Source organism: Rhamphochromis sp. 'chilingali', assembly GCF_963969265.1.
Source record: "Rhamphochromis sp. 'chilingali' genome assembly, chromosome: 19".
NCBI lineage: Eukaryota > Metazoa > Chordata > Actinopteri > Cichliformes > Cichlidae > Rhamphochromis > Rhamphochromis sp. 'chilingali'.
The window spans coordinates 14,498,971-14,514,733 of record NC_137946.1 but is presented as its reverse complement, the minus strand read 5'-3'; the positions used below and the strand labels follow the sequence as shown (position 1 = coordinate 14,514,733).

Below are 15,763 nucleotides of genomic sequence, written 5' to 3'. Positions count from 1 at the left end.
GGCTCGCTGGGACTTTTATGTGCAGTTTGCACTGTCCCACAGTTATTTGGGGGTTGGGTTAACTGGTGATTGAGTCTAAGTTGGCTGTCGGTGTAACTTTGAGTGTGGACTGTTGTCCGTCCCTGTTGTTAATGCGATAGACTGGTTGGCCCCCTGCACCTCTGAACTGGATAAGTGGAAGATGGATGACTAGACCAGTAATGTGAATTAGACAGATTATCTGTCACAAATGAGTGAAAAAATACTAACATATTTACCTTTTTTGATAGAAAAGTAGGGCTGTCAACGTTAACGTGGCGTCACGATTAACGCGATTAACGCTCCAGATGGGTGAATTGCGTTAAAATGGGTGTAGCTCAGGTGGCAGAGCAGGTCAGCCACTAATCAGGAGGCCGGTGGTTCGATCCCAGGCTGCCTCCTGGCTGGGCAAGATACTAACCCCATGTTTGCCTACTGGTGGTGGTCAGAGGGCCCGGTGGCGCCAGTGTCCGGCAGCCTCGCCTCTGTCAGTGCGCCCCAGGGCAGCTGTGGCTACAATGTAGCTTGCCATTGCCAGTGTGTGAATGTGTGTGTGAATGGGTGAATGACTGAATGTAGTGTAAAGCGCTTTGGGGTCCTTAGGGACTGCGTAAAGCGCTATACAAATGCAGGCCATTTACCAAATTTTTTTAATTGTGTTAATTGTGTTAACCCGTTAACGTTGACAGCCCCTGTCGAACACATAATGTACGACTGATAGATTTTATTCCCTTTAGGCCTTTTGTTTTTGTTTTTTGTTGCTTGTCTTTGCTTTTATTTCTGTTTACTTTTTTATGCCAATATAAATTTTCAACATACATATATCAGTAGTAACTATATTTATTTTTAATAAACACACAATGCACATCAGCACCCAGTAAATTTACATTCTTTGTGCAATCAGAAAGAAAACAAGTGCTATTTTTTTTTCTTTTTACAAGCCTAAAATCTGTGTGCTCATCCATATTACATTATTATAAACAAACTCTTGAGTTTCTGTAAATGAACTGCTGCTTGTCATTTCTCATCCTTCTCTCTCTCTGAGTCACTGTCACAATGGATAAAAATGCAGTTCAATTATGCCGTAGTACATATTGCCACCAATCATTGTCTTAATGGACGGTGATGAGTGAAATCTCCTGGAAAACTCAAAATGTGAGATTACAGTTCCCCGGTAAGAATGTTTATGAATGCCTTTGGTGACGTGACGAGAAAAAAACAAGATGTTTGATGTGTAACTGCGCCGGTCATCTCCAGAAGGAAAGGACAGTTTGCTGCAGCCTCCGTCTTTGCACTTTCACCAGTGACTCAGTAAAAATATTAAGCCCTCTGGGTCAGCCCACTCAGCAGTCCAAAAAGAAACGGTAAATCAGAAATCTGATGAAAGAATAGTCGTCTTTGCTCATTTAGACATGTGCTTCTTCATTCGCTGAATTTCCATCTAAAACGGAAAAAAAATTGGATTTTGAAAAAAATCAAATCATGATAAATCTTCCCACCTTGAAGTGTTTACGCCCATTGAAATACGATGTTACTAAATTTTATTATCCTCGGCCACTTTACCTGTAACGTTAAGCGAATCCTTTTCTCCTCATCCAGCTCATTCATCAGCAGTTTGATTTCTTTGCTGGAATAACACAATGTTGTTAAATTAGCACAGCAAAAACCTGACTGAAACTACAGTTGGTTGGTACTGATGCTGGGCTGGGAGTGTCAAATGCCCTCCAGAGTGAGGATGAGCAGGTAAACAGAAAACTGTGCAGATGTCTACAACTTATAGCTAATGTGCAATTAGGGAAAGACAGCCATACTTGTGCTGAGTCTTCATCTGTTCAAACTGGCCCTTCAGGTCTCTCAGCTCTGTCTGCAGTTGTTCCAGGTTTGGCGAGGCGTGCCCTTCTGGATTTCTGCTGGGCTGTGAGTTGATGCCTGCAGGCGGAGCTGGGTGCAGCACAGCAGAGATAGCCTTTGGCAGGAGAGAGGAGAAAGACTCTGTGGGCATAGTTTTGGTTTCTAATGCCTGTGGAAAACACAAAAGAAATATAAGAAGTTGTCATTTACTGCAGTTTAACAGCTGTGGATTGTACGACCTTTAGCATTTTATTTTATACACTGCTCGAAAAAATAAATAAAAATGAAAGGAACACTTTGAAAACACATCAGATCTCAATGGGAGGGAAAAAACTGTGCTGATATTTCTACTGATAAAGACTGCATGATGAATGATGATGCCACATTGTGAAATAGAAATAAAAATGATCAACCTACAAAGGGCCGAATTCAAAGACACTCATCACCCATCAAAGTGTAGTGTGCTGTGGGATCTTCCCTGGAGGAGGAACTGTCTGCATTTTCTCAACACATTGTGAAACACCACGAGGAACCCACAGGAACACTGCACCAACATAGGGTCTGACAATCCAAGGACTTGATAACTAACGGCTGTCAGGGTACTGCCTTTTAGCCTGAAGAGGTCTGTGTGCCCCTCCATGGATATGCCTCCCCAGGCCTCCTTGACCCACCACCAAACCAGTCATGTTAAACTACAGGCAGAATAGCATTCTCCACAGCTTCTCCAGGGCCTTTCACATCTTTCTCACACTCAGGGTGAGCCTGCTCTCATCTGTGAAAAGCACAAGGGGTCAGCGATGGACCTGCCAATTGTGGTATTCTAAGGCAAATACCAGTTGGCTCCATGGAGGACGTTGGGCCCTCAGGCCAGCCTCATGAATCAGTTTAATTGTTTGCTCAGAGACATTCACACCAGTGGCCTGCTGGAGGTCATGTTGTAGCGCTGGCAGTGCTCATCCTGTTCCTCTTTGCACAGATGATCAGAAGGTTAAGGACCTTCTATGCTCCTTTCCAGGAGTAACTGCCTGTTTGATGTGCTTTCCTGGAGCAGTTAGACTACCTGTGCAACCTATGTAGTGTCCAGGTGTCGTCTCATGCTACTGGTAGTGACAGTGACCCTAGGCAAATGCAAAACTAGTGAAAAAACACTCAGGAAAAATGTCAGTGTCCTCCACCATGTAAAACCATTCCTGGTGTCTCATTGTTGGCCCTCAGTGCACCTGTTGTTAATTTTATTAACAGCAAAACAGCTGAAACTGATTAACAACCTCCCTCTGGTCAATATTCTAGAAGTTTAATTATCTTGATGCTATGCTCTGATTAAAAAGTGTTAATTTCATTCAGTTTTTGAGCAGTGCACTTACAGGCGGGATGGATCCATTCTGAGTTGTTTGTTGAGTTCCTTCTGGCAGCGAATTCTTTACTTCACTCTGGGTTTTCTTTCGTTCCTCCTCCATCATGAGTGTTACCTGTAAAATAAAGTCTAGTTTGAGACGTCTGATGAGTAAAATACATTAAATGGTGACATGTCGTTCTAGCTTTTGGTGTTTCTTAGTCCCAGAAGATGATTTTCAAAAAGGGGACCGATTCACTACAGGGCAAGTACCTTTTAACTTTGTTTTAAGTAAGGAGTCAAAGTAGATATCTTCTGCGTCTCTACTTGTCTCTCTGTGTGTGTATGGGGCAGCTCAGAAAAGTTAAATTTATCCCAAGGACAGAGTGACACAAGCAGACCACACCACACACTCTTTTCAAACACAGCACCAAGCTATAAACAAACTGGACGATTAAGAAATGGAATGGCTTGGCTTGTAGATGGCTTTCATTAAAAATGTATACTTCCCAGAGTCCGAAGCTCTGACTGTAACCTCTCATCTACAGCATGAGCTGCGTGTGCATTCAGCTTCTCCGTGATAGACACAACTGACACAAACTCCTCAGTGTCTTTGAGAGAAATGGAGATTACATGTTAAAACACACCTCACAGAGCTTGGAAGTCACTGAATGGTCATTCTTAGACATCTCGCTCCTTCTTTTGCACATTTTCAAAGTCTAGATTAACATTCTGCCTCAGACATGCAGCATCCGAGCACAGTAGCATTTCAATATATGTAACAAACAATAGTTGCAAGGCTTACCGGGAATGAGGGCTGAACTATAGCTGCCCATCGTGACAGAGAAGAATACAGTGAAAGACAGAAAAACCCTGCAGTGCCCTTAAGTCTACATCTACAAATGACAAATGGGAGCAAGTCAGTGGGACACAAATCAACAGAAACCTGTCAGCTCAGTGCAGTCTCACACCGTGCTGCTTCTTTAAAAGATCTGTGCTCTTTGTCATGAATCAGCCCAGCAGCAGAAGTATTTCTTTATCAGTGAGTGTGAGAGAGAGACTAAATGTGTAAGAGCAGAGGCAGCTGTTTCTCTCATGCCACAGCAGTGAACTAATGGGCAACACATGCTGGAGCCAGTGCAGAGTAGGGAGCACAGTGACAGATTAGTAAACGTACTAAACCAATTACCAGATTATTGTCAGTTAAAGCCACGATCCGGAGCGCACGCTCACCTTGTTTTTCCAGCTTCGCCGCTGAGATAAAGCAGCATCTGCGGTAACTCGACACCACCCATTGTAATCCACAGTGGTCTGCAGAGTATGCTGCGATGAAGAGTGGTGCTGTCCGGTCTAAGTTTAGAGCAGAGCCCCCCCCATTCTGCTCCCAAATATCAGCGGCGTCACAGACTGACGGCTGACAGTTGTTTAAACGCACAAACGATGCAAAAAAACAAAAAATCTAGAAGGTTGACGACTTCAGTTTAATTCTCACAAGCTGTTTCAAAACAGACGTCAAAGGGTGAGCACGCTAGAGAGGCATATCCACGTAAGGTTTGCAATAATGTCTTCATAAAAGGACATTCTTGTGAATGAGTTTGTAAAATGGGCAGCACGGTGGTTAGCACTGTTGCCGCACAGCAAGAAGGTCCTGAGTTCAATTCCACCATCAGGCCGGTGTCTTTCTGTGTGGAGTTTGCATGTTCTCCCCGTGTTTGCGTGGGTTCCCTCCGGGTACTCCGGCTTCCTCCCACCGTCCAAAGACATGCAGCTTGTGAGGATAGGTTAATTGGATAATCCAAATTGCCACTAGGTGTGAATGTGCGAGTGAATGTGAGTGCGACTGGCTGTTTGTCCCTGTGTGTTGGCCCTGCGACAGACTGGCGACCTGTCCAGGGTGTACCCCGCCTCTCGCCCTATGACAGCTGGGATAGGCTCCAGCGCCCCCCGCGACCCTGAAAAGGATAAGCGGAAGCGAATGGATGGATGGATGGAGTTAGTAAAATGGTGAGTAAAAAAAAAGAAAGAGGAAACAGAAGAGTTTCCAAACTCGCATAACACAACAACAGACTGTCCTCCTGTCACAGCTCCAGAGATCAGCTGTTGTCGAATGCTTGAAGAAAAAGATATTTCTTCAGCTTAGGTTTAAAAAGTGACCTCAGGCAAGCATCAAGCTGTCTGGGGTCACTTTGGAGGTCATTCCAAAGTGTCAGTGCCACAAGATGAAAGCCAGGACCCCCTTTTTGTATACCTTTCAGCTGTAGGATGGGTCAGGAATGATTAGGTTAGAATCTTGAGGGAGTATATGTACATATGCATTTCTACCAAGACCATTTAAAGCTTGAAACACAAGTACTATCACTTTACTTTGTAAGGGACGGAGCCGGTGCAGGACTGCTAACACTGGAGTAATGTGATCTCGGGTTTTTTTGTTGCAGTTAGTAGTCTGGCTGCAGCATTTTTAGAATAGTTGTAAGAGATGATTCACTAGTTGTTTACAATGCTGTAGTCTAAGGTTAACAAAGGCACACATGGCTTTCTCTAGATCTGATGGACCTCTGGAAAAATTAGTATGAAAATTGTTCTGAGGTGGAAAAAACTGCTTCAGGACATGGCATTTGTCATAATACCTAATGACTGTAATTTCACAGTGCCCCAACTTTAAAAGATGTACAATATTTAGCAGCTAATATCAGTAATATTTAACCATTTACATTAACATTTTAAGTGAAAATAAAGCCTATCAAATGTACAGCTTTAGGAAATGTGAAGATTTTGAACTTTTTACTGTATTTTCATTAGCTTTTCCTATCAATAAAGACCCCCAACCCCCATTGCCACTCAAACTTCACCAAGGTACAAGAACACTTTCTGTGAATTACTAAAATAAACCTCAGAGAAAATAACTTTCTCAGTGTGATTGTTTTTAATGTTGCTCTTAATTTGTTCTGTTATTGTGTATTCTTTACGTTTGTACGGGATATTGTATGTTTTAAATGTTATATACTTATGTGGTACGTGTATTTTGACTTTTGTTGCCAGGTCTCTCTTGGAAATCAGTTTTTTAATATCAGATTTTTTACCTAGATAAATAAAGGACTAATACAAGAAAAAACCCCACTTATTTTCTAAATGTATAATTACAGGATAGTCTGTATTTTTGTAGGAAACTGGAGGAAAAAAAACAAAACAAACAAAAACAGGAAATCTACAGCATCTGATTTAAACATTTGTGGCATCGATTCCCAAAACCTGTATCCACCGAGGTCTTTGCACTCATTAAAGGGTTACACAGTATGAAAATCATTGTATTATTTTTAAATGTTGTACACTGTTAATGTTGTTTGGGAAAAAGGCTGAGACTGAGTGCTTAATCTCATTTTATTGAAAGTGTTTAAACACATTTTACAAGTAGTACCCAAGTGTCCACTGAGACTGTTTTCTAATCAAAGACATCTTATCGTGGGTCTTTATGGACAGTAAAAGTCAGATACTAAAGAGATTTTTTTTTTGTACTTAAATCTGAAATGTGACGCTGTTGGTATTTAAAAAACAAACAAAAAACCCCAAACAAGGACTCCCATAATCACAAGCAGCAATTACCAAATCATCTGAAGAGAGGAAAAAGCAGGGCTGTATAATACAATGGCCTATGTTACAGACAATGTCAACCAAAATACTGCAGTACTTTTACAAAGAATAAAGTAAAACACCAAAATAAATTGAATAAAAAGCTTTCACGATGCAGGATGGGATTGTAGTGAAGCTTTCTGCAGTCCCCCTGACAGCAAAGAGCTTGATGAGAATTTTTCTCCATCCATGTTAGCTGAACGTAGGACCTATACAAGAAAAAGAAAAAAAAAAAATCTTTAGAATCTTCTTACGTGTTGCATCTGAAGCACGTATCAAACTTGAAGCCGCTGATGCTTCCCAACTCACTAGTGGTCATCACCACCGTTGCTGGTTGGGTCCTCGGTTGTACGGTGCGCGCTGACGCATCACTCTCATGTTACGGTATTTGGACACGATACTGTAACTCTTTCTGAACACTGGTCTCTGATTCGGGAAAGGACGCGGCACCAAGCTCTCCTTTTTCAAAAACAAACAAACATGTAATGAAGAATTCGTTTTAAAGAACGAATGCTTCTTTTCCAACAAGAGAGATGATCTCTCTACTTACCATGAGTGGTCTTCTAAAATTCCCAGACAGTTCAGGGCCCATCCTCCGTGGACCACCAGTGAACTTTGTTCTCTGTAAAAGCACAATGGTAAAAGCTGAGTATATACAACATTTGTGTGATTGTACTGTAATCACAATACAAATTAGTTTTACATTTTCCAAAACATTACTGCTGTTTTTTTAAACTAGTTTCAATGTCAGGATGCTATAAAGTGTTAATAATAGTTTATCTTCATACCTCTGCAAGCTCAATATAGTCAGAGTTGGTTGATATGGACAAAACTTTTATCACAAAAGAGAAATCGGTCTGCATTACTAGCTGCAATAACCAGTCTATTCACCAACTCTTAAACTTATCAAAAATAAATGTTAAAATAAAATGTCCTTGAAAATTGGGAAACTTATGATTTTTGTTTTAAATTTGAGAACAAATTAAATATCTAGCATTATTAATCATGTCTTGAAAATCTGAGAACAGCAGCTAACATCATTTAGGCTTTCTATCAGTCACCGCACACATTTACTTTTTCTACAATACAAGTATTTGGATAAGAATACTTAGCTTCAGGTTTAGCACATGTCCTTTTGCAGATAACAGAAACATGTCCATTATGATTGGCTGATGTGGTGGCGTAACGACACCCTTAAGTAATGTCTGACATGTCTGAATTTAAAAGCCTACAATTTTCAACACTGACATTCTTTCCCTTTAATAAAGTACTCTGTTTTATAGCCCAGCATTAAATTTTATGATTTCACTGAAAACATCTACATTAACATGCAGACTATATAGTTTCTTTCATATTTGATCTTGCAAATATATTTAATTATAATTACTTTAAGTTATTAATGCAGACTGACATTGTTTTACACAAGTTTCTGATTATTACTGTACATTTAGAGCAGTCTGTCTTTATGGATGATCTTTTCTTCAGCACTGTTTCTTTCACTCACTTGCATGGGTCCGGGTCCGGGTCCTTTCCTTAAGGGTCTCCCAGGTCTGTAGCTGTCATGCATCATATTAACAGGCCTACAAAAAACAAATAGCCATCAGAAACCTGAAGAATACCTTATTTTTATGCTTCTGTGAAATCATACATTTTTCCCATACAACTAAAAGAGCATGAGGCTGTTACAGCAGTCTTTGAAAAAGACTGAACCTCCCAGTAAAGCAAGAACACCGCCTCGAACACTGGCATAGTTCTTTCCAATGTACCTAAAGACCCTCTTGTCCAAATATTCCTGTTTTCTGTCTTCAGGAGAAGATCTGGTATCACTTGACTTAGAGAGGCGTCTGTTTGGTGTGGTATCGGCATCTGAACTGTGATCTAAAACAAACAAAAAACATTTGAAGACACTACTTAAAACAGTTGACACCTTCAACAGATTATCAGATGAAAATTAAAATAAAAAATTAGAAATAAGACAAGTACACAAAAACCTGACTTACCACTCTTTGACTTTGGGCTACGGCCCTTTGGAGGCGAGCAGTCCTTGGAGGAGCTCGGTCCTGGTGGCCAGTGCGACAAAACGACAAGATCACGTTTCTCTATGGGAGAAGATCTGAGGAGAAAGTCACAGAGGTGGTGTTGAGAACACCAGTTCTGAACATAAATAACTTGAAATCTCTGAATAAAAACAGACCTCTAGTACAAACTAAAAGAAAGCCTGGCGGCTCTTAAGTAATGCAATTTAAACCAGTAATGAACAAAACTGTTTTGTATGCTGACAATTCAAAAAGCCACGCATCGCTTGGGTACTTACAAAAAACCCATGGAATGTCCATGCTCCTTTACTCCTATTTTTGTACCCTGAATCAATCAGTGCTCTCTTCATTTACTCAGTGATTGACAGAGGAGCCAAATGTTGGACGACGTTAAGAGATCAGATCAAGTCTTCTATCATCCCTCTTTCACAAGTGCAGGAAGGCAATGCATTTTTCCCCCCCCCAATGTCAGAATGAATTTCTGAAGGCTTTATAATCAGACCACACCATGTTGTTCCTTTAGTCATCTTCAGTTTTCATCATCCAAAGGGCTTCCCCATGCTTTAAAGGTGAGATTGGAGTCACCAAGTGATCTATAGTTCTGAAGGTAGAGGCACAGCTTGTTTTTTTCTTAGTTTCAAGAGATGATCTAAAGGTTGTCTGTTCACAAACAAGTCCAGGTTTAGAGAGGACTTGAGGCTTTTTAGTGCCAACAAAGGAGGCTTCCATCCAATCATACTCTTCTTAAATGTAGGGATGTTAGGTATATTGGAAGAAAAGGCTGGGATCAGTTTGCCAGTTCTGCCATCGATGGGCTACAATGGCACTCAGTTTTCCTCTTCCATTGTAGTTTAAACTTACATTTGGGTAGATCAGGGATATTCGACGGAGAATGTTGGTTTGGGGGGGGGGGGGGTTGGTTCCTGAAACTGACAAGGTAGTGTCTTTACAGGTTGGCATTCACAAGTTTGGGTTAGAGACTTTCGTTGCAGTTGCCTCGTAAAATGGCTCAAATGTTTTACTGTCCATGAGGCTTGTGATCCACACATTTATTATTTGATTTGGGTCAGACATCAGACGGGACAGGTAACCTGATAGTCCAGCTCACGTTCACGCTGATTTAAATAAAAATAAATAACAAGATGTGACGCAGATGCAAAGAGAAAGCTGATCTTGTATCTGTTCTCTTTTAGTATCCCATTAGGATTGAGGAGTCTTGTAATATCTTTCCATTCTTTTGCATCCATTGGTGTCATATCTATGGGCCTCACTGATATTGCGTACCTTTGTGATCTCAGTGCTTTTTCCAAAAAATTTAAGGTGTCATATCAAGACATTTCATATAAGGAAGGGTGATCTGATGTGATTTGTCCATGGCGTAGCTCTACAGTTGCCGATTTAACTTGTTGATGTGATTATCCCTCATGCATTTCATTAGAAAATTTTCAAATAATTCTCCAGAACTGACATGATAGTTATGTGGGGTATGTCAGAAAAGATGGGGTGCTATGAGACCGTTTCTTATGAAGTTGTGGTGACTGCAGAGCAACAGTTCCAGCGCTTAGATCCACTGCATGAAGTGCAAGTAGCAGTTTGGCTCCTCTTCATTGTGCTGATTGGCAATGATGTAGCACCACTGAGCTTCATGGTTACGTTTGTCCAAACCATTTGATTCTGATAAGCTGATCCAGTCCTTCTGCTGAAAATGAATTTGCTTCACTTCTGTCTGACACAGAGTGGCTAAAATGCCTGGAAGTTCCACAGTGTCTGCATACTGGACGCACACATCTGATGAAAGCTCAAGGAGAAAAAGTCCCGACTGTGGTAAGTGCTAGATTTTCGGAGGCTTTTTTGGTTGTTTTTAAAATTTTTGCTCAATTCCTTGTCTCTGGTTTTAAATATTTTATGTTTTCCAGACTCAAGCATTAGTTTGTTTACTGGATTATTTGAAGGGAACAAATTAAGGGTTATGGCTTAGCTAATTAATCACTGCAAATAAATGCTACTATGAACAGCAGCCATGTTAACCAGTGTCCCAGTTTATTTGAGATTTACTGGCTTTTTGGTCTCTGCAATCATCCTCCGTCTTGAAATTATGACTGTATGTGCAGCTTTCTTCTTGCCTCGTCTTACGATTTTTCTGTCTCATATCCTAACACCCTGAACAGCAATTAGTCATAAAACAATGTAAAGCTTTCAGATTTCTTTTTCTGCAAGGAAATACGCATTTTAAGGCAACAATCGCCGTACTTAGTGACAATCGCACCATTTTCAGGAGGCTGTGATAAAATTTCAGCCCAATGGAGCCTTCAGCAGCACAGTGACCTCGTCTTCTGATTTGCGCCATTTGTTTTGAGGTTATGGTGGGCTGCTTAACTGCTTCTTGATAGAGCATAGACATAATGTGTTTCCTTATCTGGAGAGCCGAGTTAGGAGCAGGGAGGTTGGATAGGAAGCTCTGTGCAAGATCAGAACTTGACAACGCGATGACCACGACTGCTGTGGTATGTATATTCGCCTGTTCTCCTTCATATATATATTAGTATTATATATTGTTCACCGGGATCTCTCGTGAACACACTTCTGAACACCATGTTTCCACTAAGGTGAAGCATGTAATTACAGTTTAGGCGATGCCAAATGCGGTCCTCTTCACGCCCATCATTTATCTTGTTTTGCATACAGCGACATATTGTTTTACATGAGAGCTGTTAACATCAATTTGCGGATGAAAAGGGCTTCAGAATATGCTGACGAGCACTTCTTTTGAGATCAAGTCAGCAAGTGCTGACAGAAGAATCCTTTGACAGCAAAGCTCAAACTCTTCATCAAGGGGGTTATTAAATCTTTTGGCGAAGATTTAAATTAGATCCTGTGTAACAGACGCATAAAACTTCTCTCCATCCCACTTGACAGGTAGATACTCTGATACATATGTGGTGGTATGTGAAAACATTTGTGGATTTTCATCAACCGAACCACTGCTGCACATTTAGCTCATCATGACATCTCCTTTTTCCACAGTTGGGACCCCCTTTCACATAGAGACATTCTTGACCTCCTAATCATCATCAAGCCCCTGCGAACAGTGCAACAAGGAAAATACCGTACCTGTGCGCGTTCATGGACCGACGAGACTCCACCTGCTCTTTTCCTGTATCAGAGTCTCTGGAAGACTTGTTGGCACTGCTTTCTTCTCTGGGGAGTGACTGTGGGGGTTTTCCCCTTCTTGTCTCCACTTTTCTCAGGGGTACTGCATTTAATTGGAAACGTTTCTTCCTGAGAGCAAGAACAGAGCTGGCATTTCCTTGTAAAGCAGAATCACCCAGGCGAAACCTCGGTCGCACATATGGGGGTATTCTGAGCCTCATGAGTGACTCTGCTTTGACTTGTCGGCTCTTAACCAGGAAACTTCTATCCCTAAGAGACAAGGGTTTTCCACCAAATGGCCTGGGAATGCTGAGCAGTTGGGGTCTCACTCTCCGGATCTGTTTTGCATTGCCATGCTCCAGTGCTGCGTCCGAGGAGGACATGCTGATGTCTGATATCCTCCTCTTGCGGGGTCCTGCCATTTGCCTCTCCTGAGGGCCCCTGTGGTAGGAGGATGAAGGTGATGGGCCTCCTTTCCATGAAGGGGATCTGTAAGGAGGTGGGTGAGGCACATCTTGTGCCCTCTCTCTACTGTGGGATCGGCTACCCTGCCTCTCCATGGGACCACGCTGGCGCCTGGAGTCTTGCTCAGATGACCACCTGCATATCCATCAAACAATAGAGAAATCATTATAATGACAGATCCATTGCCATTTTAAGTTGGAGACGGAACTTAACTCTTAAATGACAGAAGTAAACAGGTAGGAGTACGTTTTCAAAGAGTATTTACAGGTGTGATACTCCTCAATGGCAGGTATAACCACATTTACACAGGTCCCCCCATTAACCCCCTCTAATAACTATGAGCTGGGACATAGTAGAAGTAATCATTACAGCCCCTTTGACTGGGAGGACTGGCCACCTTCAGGCCTCTGCTTTAATAATTTTACCCAGCTGGGCTTGCTGCTTCACGGCTGTACCTCTCTGTACACGAGCCTCTCGCATGCATCTCTCTGGGGTTCCTCTGTGACCCCGAGGGCCCATGTTGCCCATTATGTGAGAATGATCCAGCCTCGTGCCAGCGCTTCACGTTGTGACCCGAGTGTTCCTGAGTGGGCCTTTCTCTTGGACTGTAATTCCCTCGAGGGTCTCGACTCCGCTGCTCCTGATGAGGAAAGCCTGACTGCCTTTTGGGGCCTTTGAAAGATCCCTGGTAGCCTGGTGCAGAGCCTGGCCTCCTATCAGCTGGGTGGCCACGAAAATGCCTTGGGGAAGATGATCTGTGACCAGAGGGGTGACCATGAAAAGATGGACCTCTCTGACTATGATGTCCTTGCGCAGGACCATGAGATGATGACTGATGCTGGACTTGAGGGGAGCGGGTTGGCCTAGATGGAGGCAGCCGTCTCTGGCTATGGTGTGGTTCCATTTTAGGATGGTACGGTTGAAAGGAATCCTGATTTTGGGACCTCCAATTATTAAAACGTGGCTCCCTTTGCTCTCCCATCAGAGGAACTCTTCTGACAGGTGGGGGTCGTCCTCTACCTCTGGATTCCCTCCAGTTAAGTGGAGGCTTTGCTGGGTAGGCCTGGGCATCTCTTCGACTTCTAGAACTGGGGTTGTAATTGCCTTCATTGTGTCCAGTAGCATGACTATCTCCATAAGGTCTAACAGGACACAAGAAGCAAAAACTGGTAAGTTCCACCAAACACTTTAAATCATTTTTAAAAATGAAGTCCAGAGTTCACGTTAAGTCATTAACTTATAAACTTTATGATGAACATAACACCAGGTGATGCTAATGCAACTAGATACAACTGAAAGACATTACCTGGGCTTTAAGCGTGGTGGTCCAAAATGCGTTCGGACCATCTTTGGTAGACAGTGAATAATCTATGGACAAAAAGAAATTGAAATCATTGATCCTAATGAGATGTAATGCTAGACTCTCAAAGAGGCCTATCCTGACTTCTCGGCCATCCACATCTTGGTTATGCACTTGATGGGATTTAATAGGTAACTTTACTACTACTACTACTACCCCCCCCCCCCCCCCCCCCCCAATACAAAGACAAGCAGACATGTGCAACATCTAAGATTGACAGATATATAGTTCCATTTACTTCCAGTTAAAAATGTAGTTTAATTATAATGGGACAAGTTGCCTTTTTAGGCTTGAAGTCCGGTTTTCATTGAAATCAATTGCAATTTACATATTCCTTCAAAACAACTACCCAAGATGGCTGCGCAGTGTCCATACTTGCTTCTAAAGAGGTTTTCACAAAAACTTAGAATCACACTTTCTAAAGGAATAAACACTAAATAGGATGTTACGAAGATATATAAAATAAAATAAAAACCCTGCAAAATAAAAAAGAGCGAGACAGGAAACGGAGAGGGTTTTCTTTTAGCGCCGACTGCTTGTCGTTTCTAACGAACATGTTTATATTCGCCTCAATTCCTCATGTTTAGAGCATCCCAGTCGTGAGAATGAGCAAGAAATTGCGATAACACCGCTATGAAAGGACCACATTTCCCACACCTCCTTTTACCAGAGCCTCTTGGCTCATTGTGGCGACCCTAATTAAACTCGACGGCTAAACAGTTTGCTACGAAAAGACAAAAACCAGGTGACCTCCATTGATACAGGCTTGATTGTATCACCGTAAATTCTAACTTAAAAACAGTACGCGTAGATAGGCTGGGTGGGTGGGTTTACCATGGTGGGCGCCGTTTTAGTTTCGTCTAAAGCTGACCGTGCTTCCATTTTTGGCATCAGCTCGCTTCAGCTGTTGGTGAAAATAACACCAGACAAGCACGAGTGAAAACCACCCCACGCCAGGCCCGAGTACATCGCCTCAATGTTTTGACTAGGTCAACATTTGGTTTTTTTGTTTGTTTTTTGAAAAAAAGAATAAACTAAAAGCGCATCTAATTGCAAAGTTAGCTGAGCATAGCTAGCTACTTGGGATATTTCGTTAGTTGGTAACGTCCCTACGCTAACCTTCCAAAATGACATTCACCCGAATCCTTTCATAGGAGTAACAACACGTTACACAAAATAAAACAAAAGGTTCACCAATGCGTGCAATTCGGCCATTTCGAGAGGTACTTACCTAAACGCAACGGAAGAGTGAAAGACGAACGTTGAGCACGACACAGCACTCGTCGTCTCACGGCCTTCTTCTTCTTCTTCTACTGCTTCTCCTTGTATTTTACTCGGCAGTTAGCGAAAAGCGTAAAGGCGCATTAGCGCCACCTTCTGTGTCATGACTCTATCGTAGCAATCATTTTAGTTTAAATAATATAGCATAAACTGAAGGATATCCTACCCACCGCAAGAAGTCAGTAAATAAATAACGCGAAACAGGCAAAAAAAAAAAAACTGTTATCAACATGGTGCAAGTAAATAATCACAGTCATTGTTCATTTCAGGGTTTTGCAGACTGCTGAGTGCTTATGATCCTCAGCACCCGTGCTTCATATAATAGGCACACATGACCACAGAGCCAAAAAAGTCGAAATTCTCAGTTTTGCGCTTTATTGTTTCAGATATCCATGCTAATCATGCACAATGTCTACAGTAATTACATACGCTAGGTGACTGACACTGGTTTCATGTATGGCAATGAGCAAGCGTGAATACTTCTTTGATGTGGCATTGTGTATTATTAATTCATAACCATTTCCAGTCCTCCAGCTGTTTGAATATGCAAAATATATATAGATGTGTATATCAAACCATAACTCAGATATATGATTTATATTTCAATGTGGCTACTTTGCATAAGACTGTTATATGGCCATT

The 15,763-nt window shown here is 41.9% G+C and overlaps 2 protein-coding genes across 6 annotated transcripts; both read right to left on the bottom strand.

The window, feature by feature from the left end:
- Positions 1–1,320: 1,320 nt before the first annotated feature.
- LOC308387212 (uncharacterized protein) lies at positions 1,321–5,996 on the bottom strand. Of its 4 annotated transcripts, XM_080867125.1 has the most exons (7): positions 4,436–5,052; positions 4,008–4,098; positions 3,714–3,813; positions 3,234–3,339; positions 1,830–2,038; positions 1,582–1,645; positions 1,321–1,459 (listed from the first exon to the last, which is right to left on the bottom strand). In XM_080867125.1, exons 2-7 carry the CDS (start codon positions 4,036–4,038, stop codon positions 1,421–1,423), a joined length of 549 nt encoding a protein of 182 aa, XP_080723251.1. In that variant the 5' UTR covers positions 4,039–4,098; positions 4,436–5,052; the 3' UTR covers positions 1,321–1,420. The 4 variants fall into 4 exon arrangements, with proteins under 4 accessions (XP_080723251.1, XP_080723252.1, XP_080723249.1 ...); XM_080867126.1 differs by lacking the exon at positions 3,714–3,813 and having other exon boundaries at positions 1,830–1,984; positions 3,234–3,338; positions 4,436–5,996; XM_080867123.1 differs by lacking the exon at positions 3,714–3,813 and having other exon boundaries at positions 3,234–3,338; positions 4,436–5,056.
- Positions 5,997–6,566: 570 nt separating this feature from the next.
- Positions 6,567–15,173, bottom strand: LOC308387062 (uncharacterized protein). Of its 2 annotated transcripts, none has more exons than XM_080866940.1 (10): positions 15,072–15,173; positions 13,787–13,848; positions 12,906–13,622; positions 11,977–12,615; positions 8,830–8,942; positions 8,596–8,707; positions 8,334–8,409; positions 7,380–7,451; positions 7,139–7,288; positions 6,567–7,038 (listed from the first exon to the last, which is right to left on the bottom strand). In XM_080866940.1, exons 2-9 carry the CDS (start codon positions 13,825–13,827, stop codon positions 7,148–7,150), a joined length of 1,911 nt encoding a protein of 636 aa, XP_080723066.1. In that variant the 5' UTR covers positions 13,828–13,848; positions 15,072–15,173; the 3' UTR covers positions 6,567–7,038; positions 7,139–7,147. The 2 variants fall into 2 exon arrangements, with proteins under 2 accessions (XP_080723066.1, XP_080723067.1); XM_080866941.1 differs by having other exon boundaries at positions 12,936–13,622.
- Positions 15,174–15,763: the final 590 nt, after the last annotated feature.

Coding starts and splice junctions, on each gene's coding strand:
- LOC308387212 (XM_080867123.1), bottom strand. CDS start 4,497: ATGGGTGGTGTCGAGTTACCGCAGATGCTGCTTTATCTCAGCGGCGAA. Junction 1,646..1,829: donor CAGATGAAGACTCAGCACAA/GTATGGCTGTCT, acceptor GTGTTATTCCAG/CAAAGAAATCAAACTGCTGA. Junction 1,460..1,581: donor GGATTCGCTTAACGTTACAG/GTAAAGTGGCCG, acceptor TTTCCGTTTTAG/ATGGAAATTCAGCGAATGAA.
- LOC308387062 (XM_080866940.1), bottom strand. CDS start 13,827: ATGGTCCGAACGCATTTTGGACCACCACGCTTAAAGCCCAG. Junction 8,943..11,976: donor CGGTCCATGAACGCGCACAG/GTACGGTATTTT, acceptor CTTTCTCCTCAG/ATCTTCTCCCATAGAGAAAC. Junction 8,410..8,595: donor TTGGACAAGAGGGTCTTTAG/GTACATTGGAAA, acceptor TGTTTTTTGTAG/GCCTGTTAATATGATGCATG.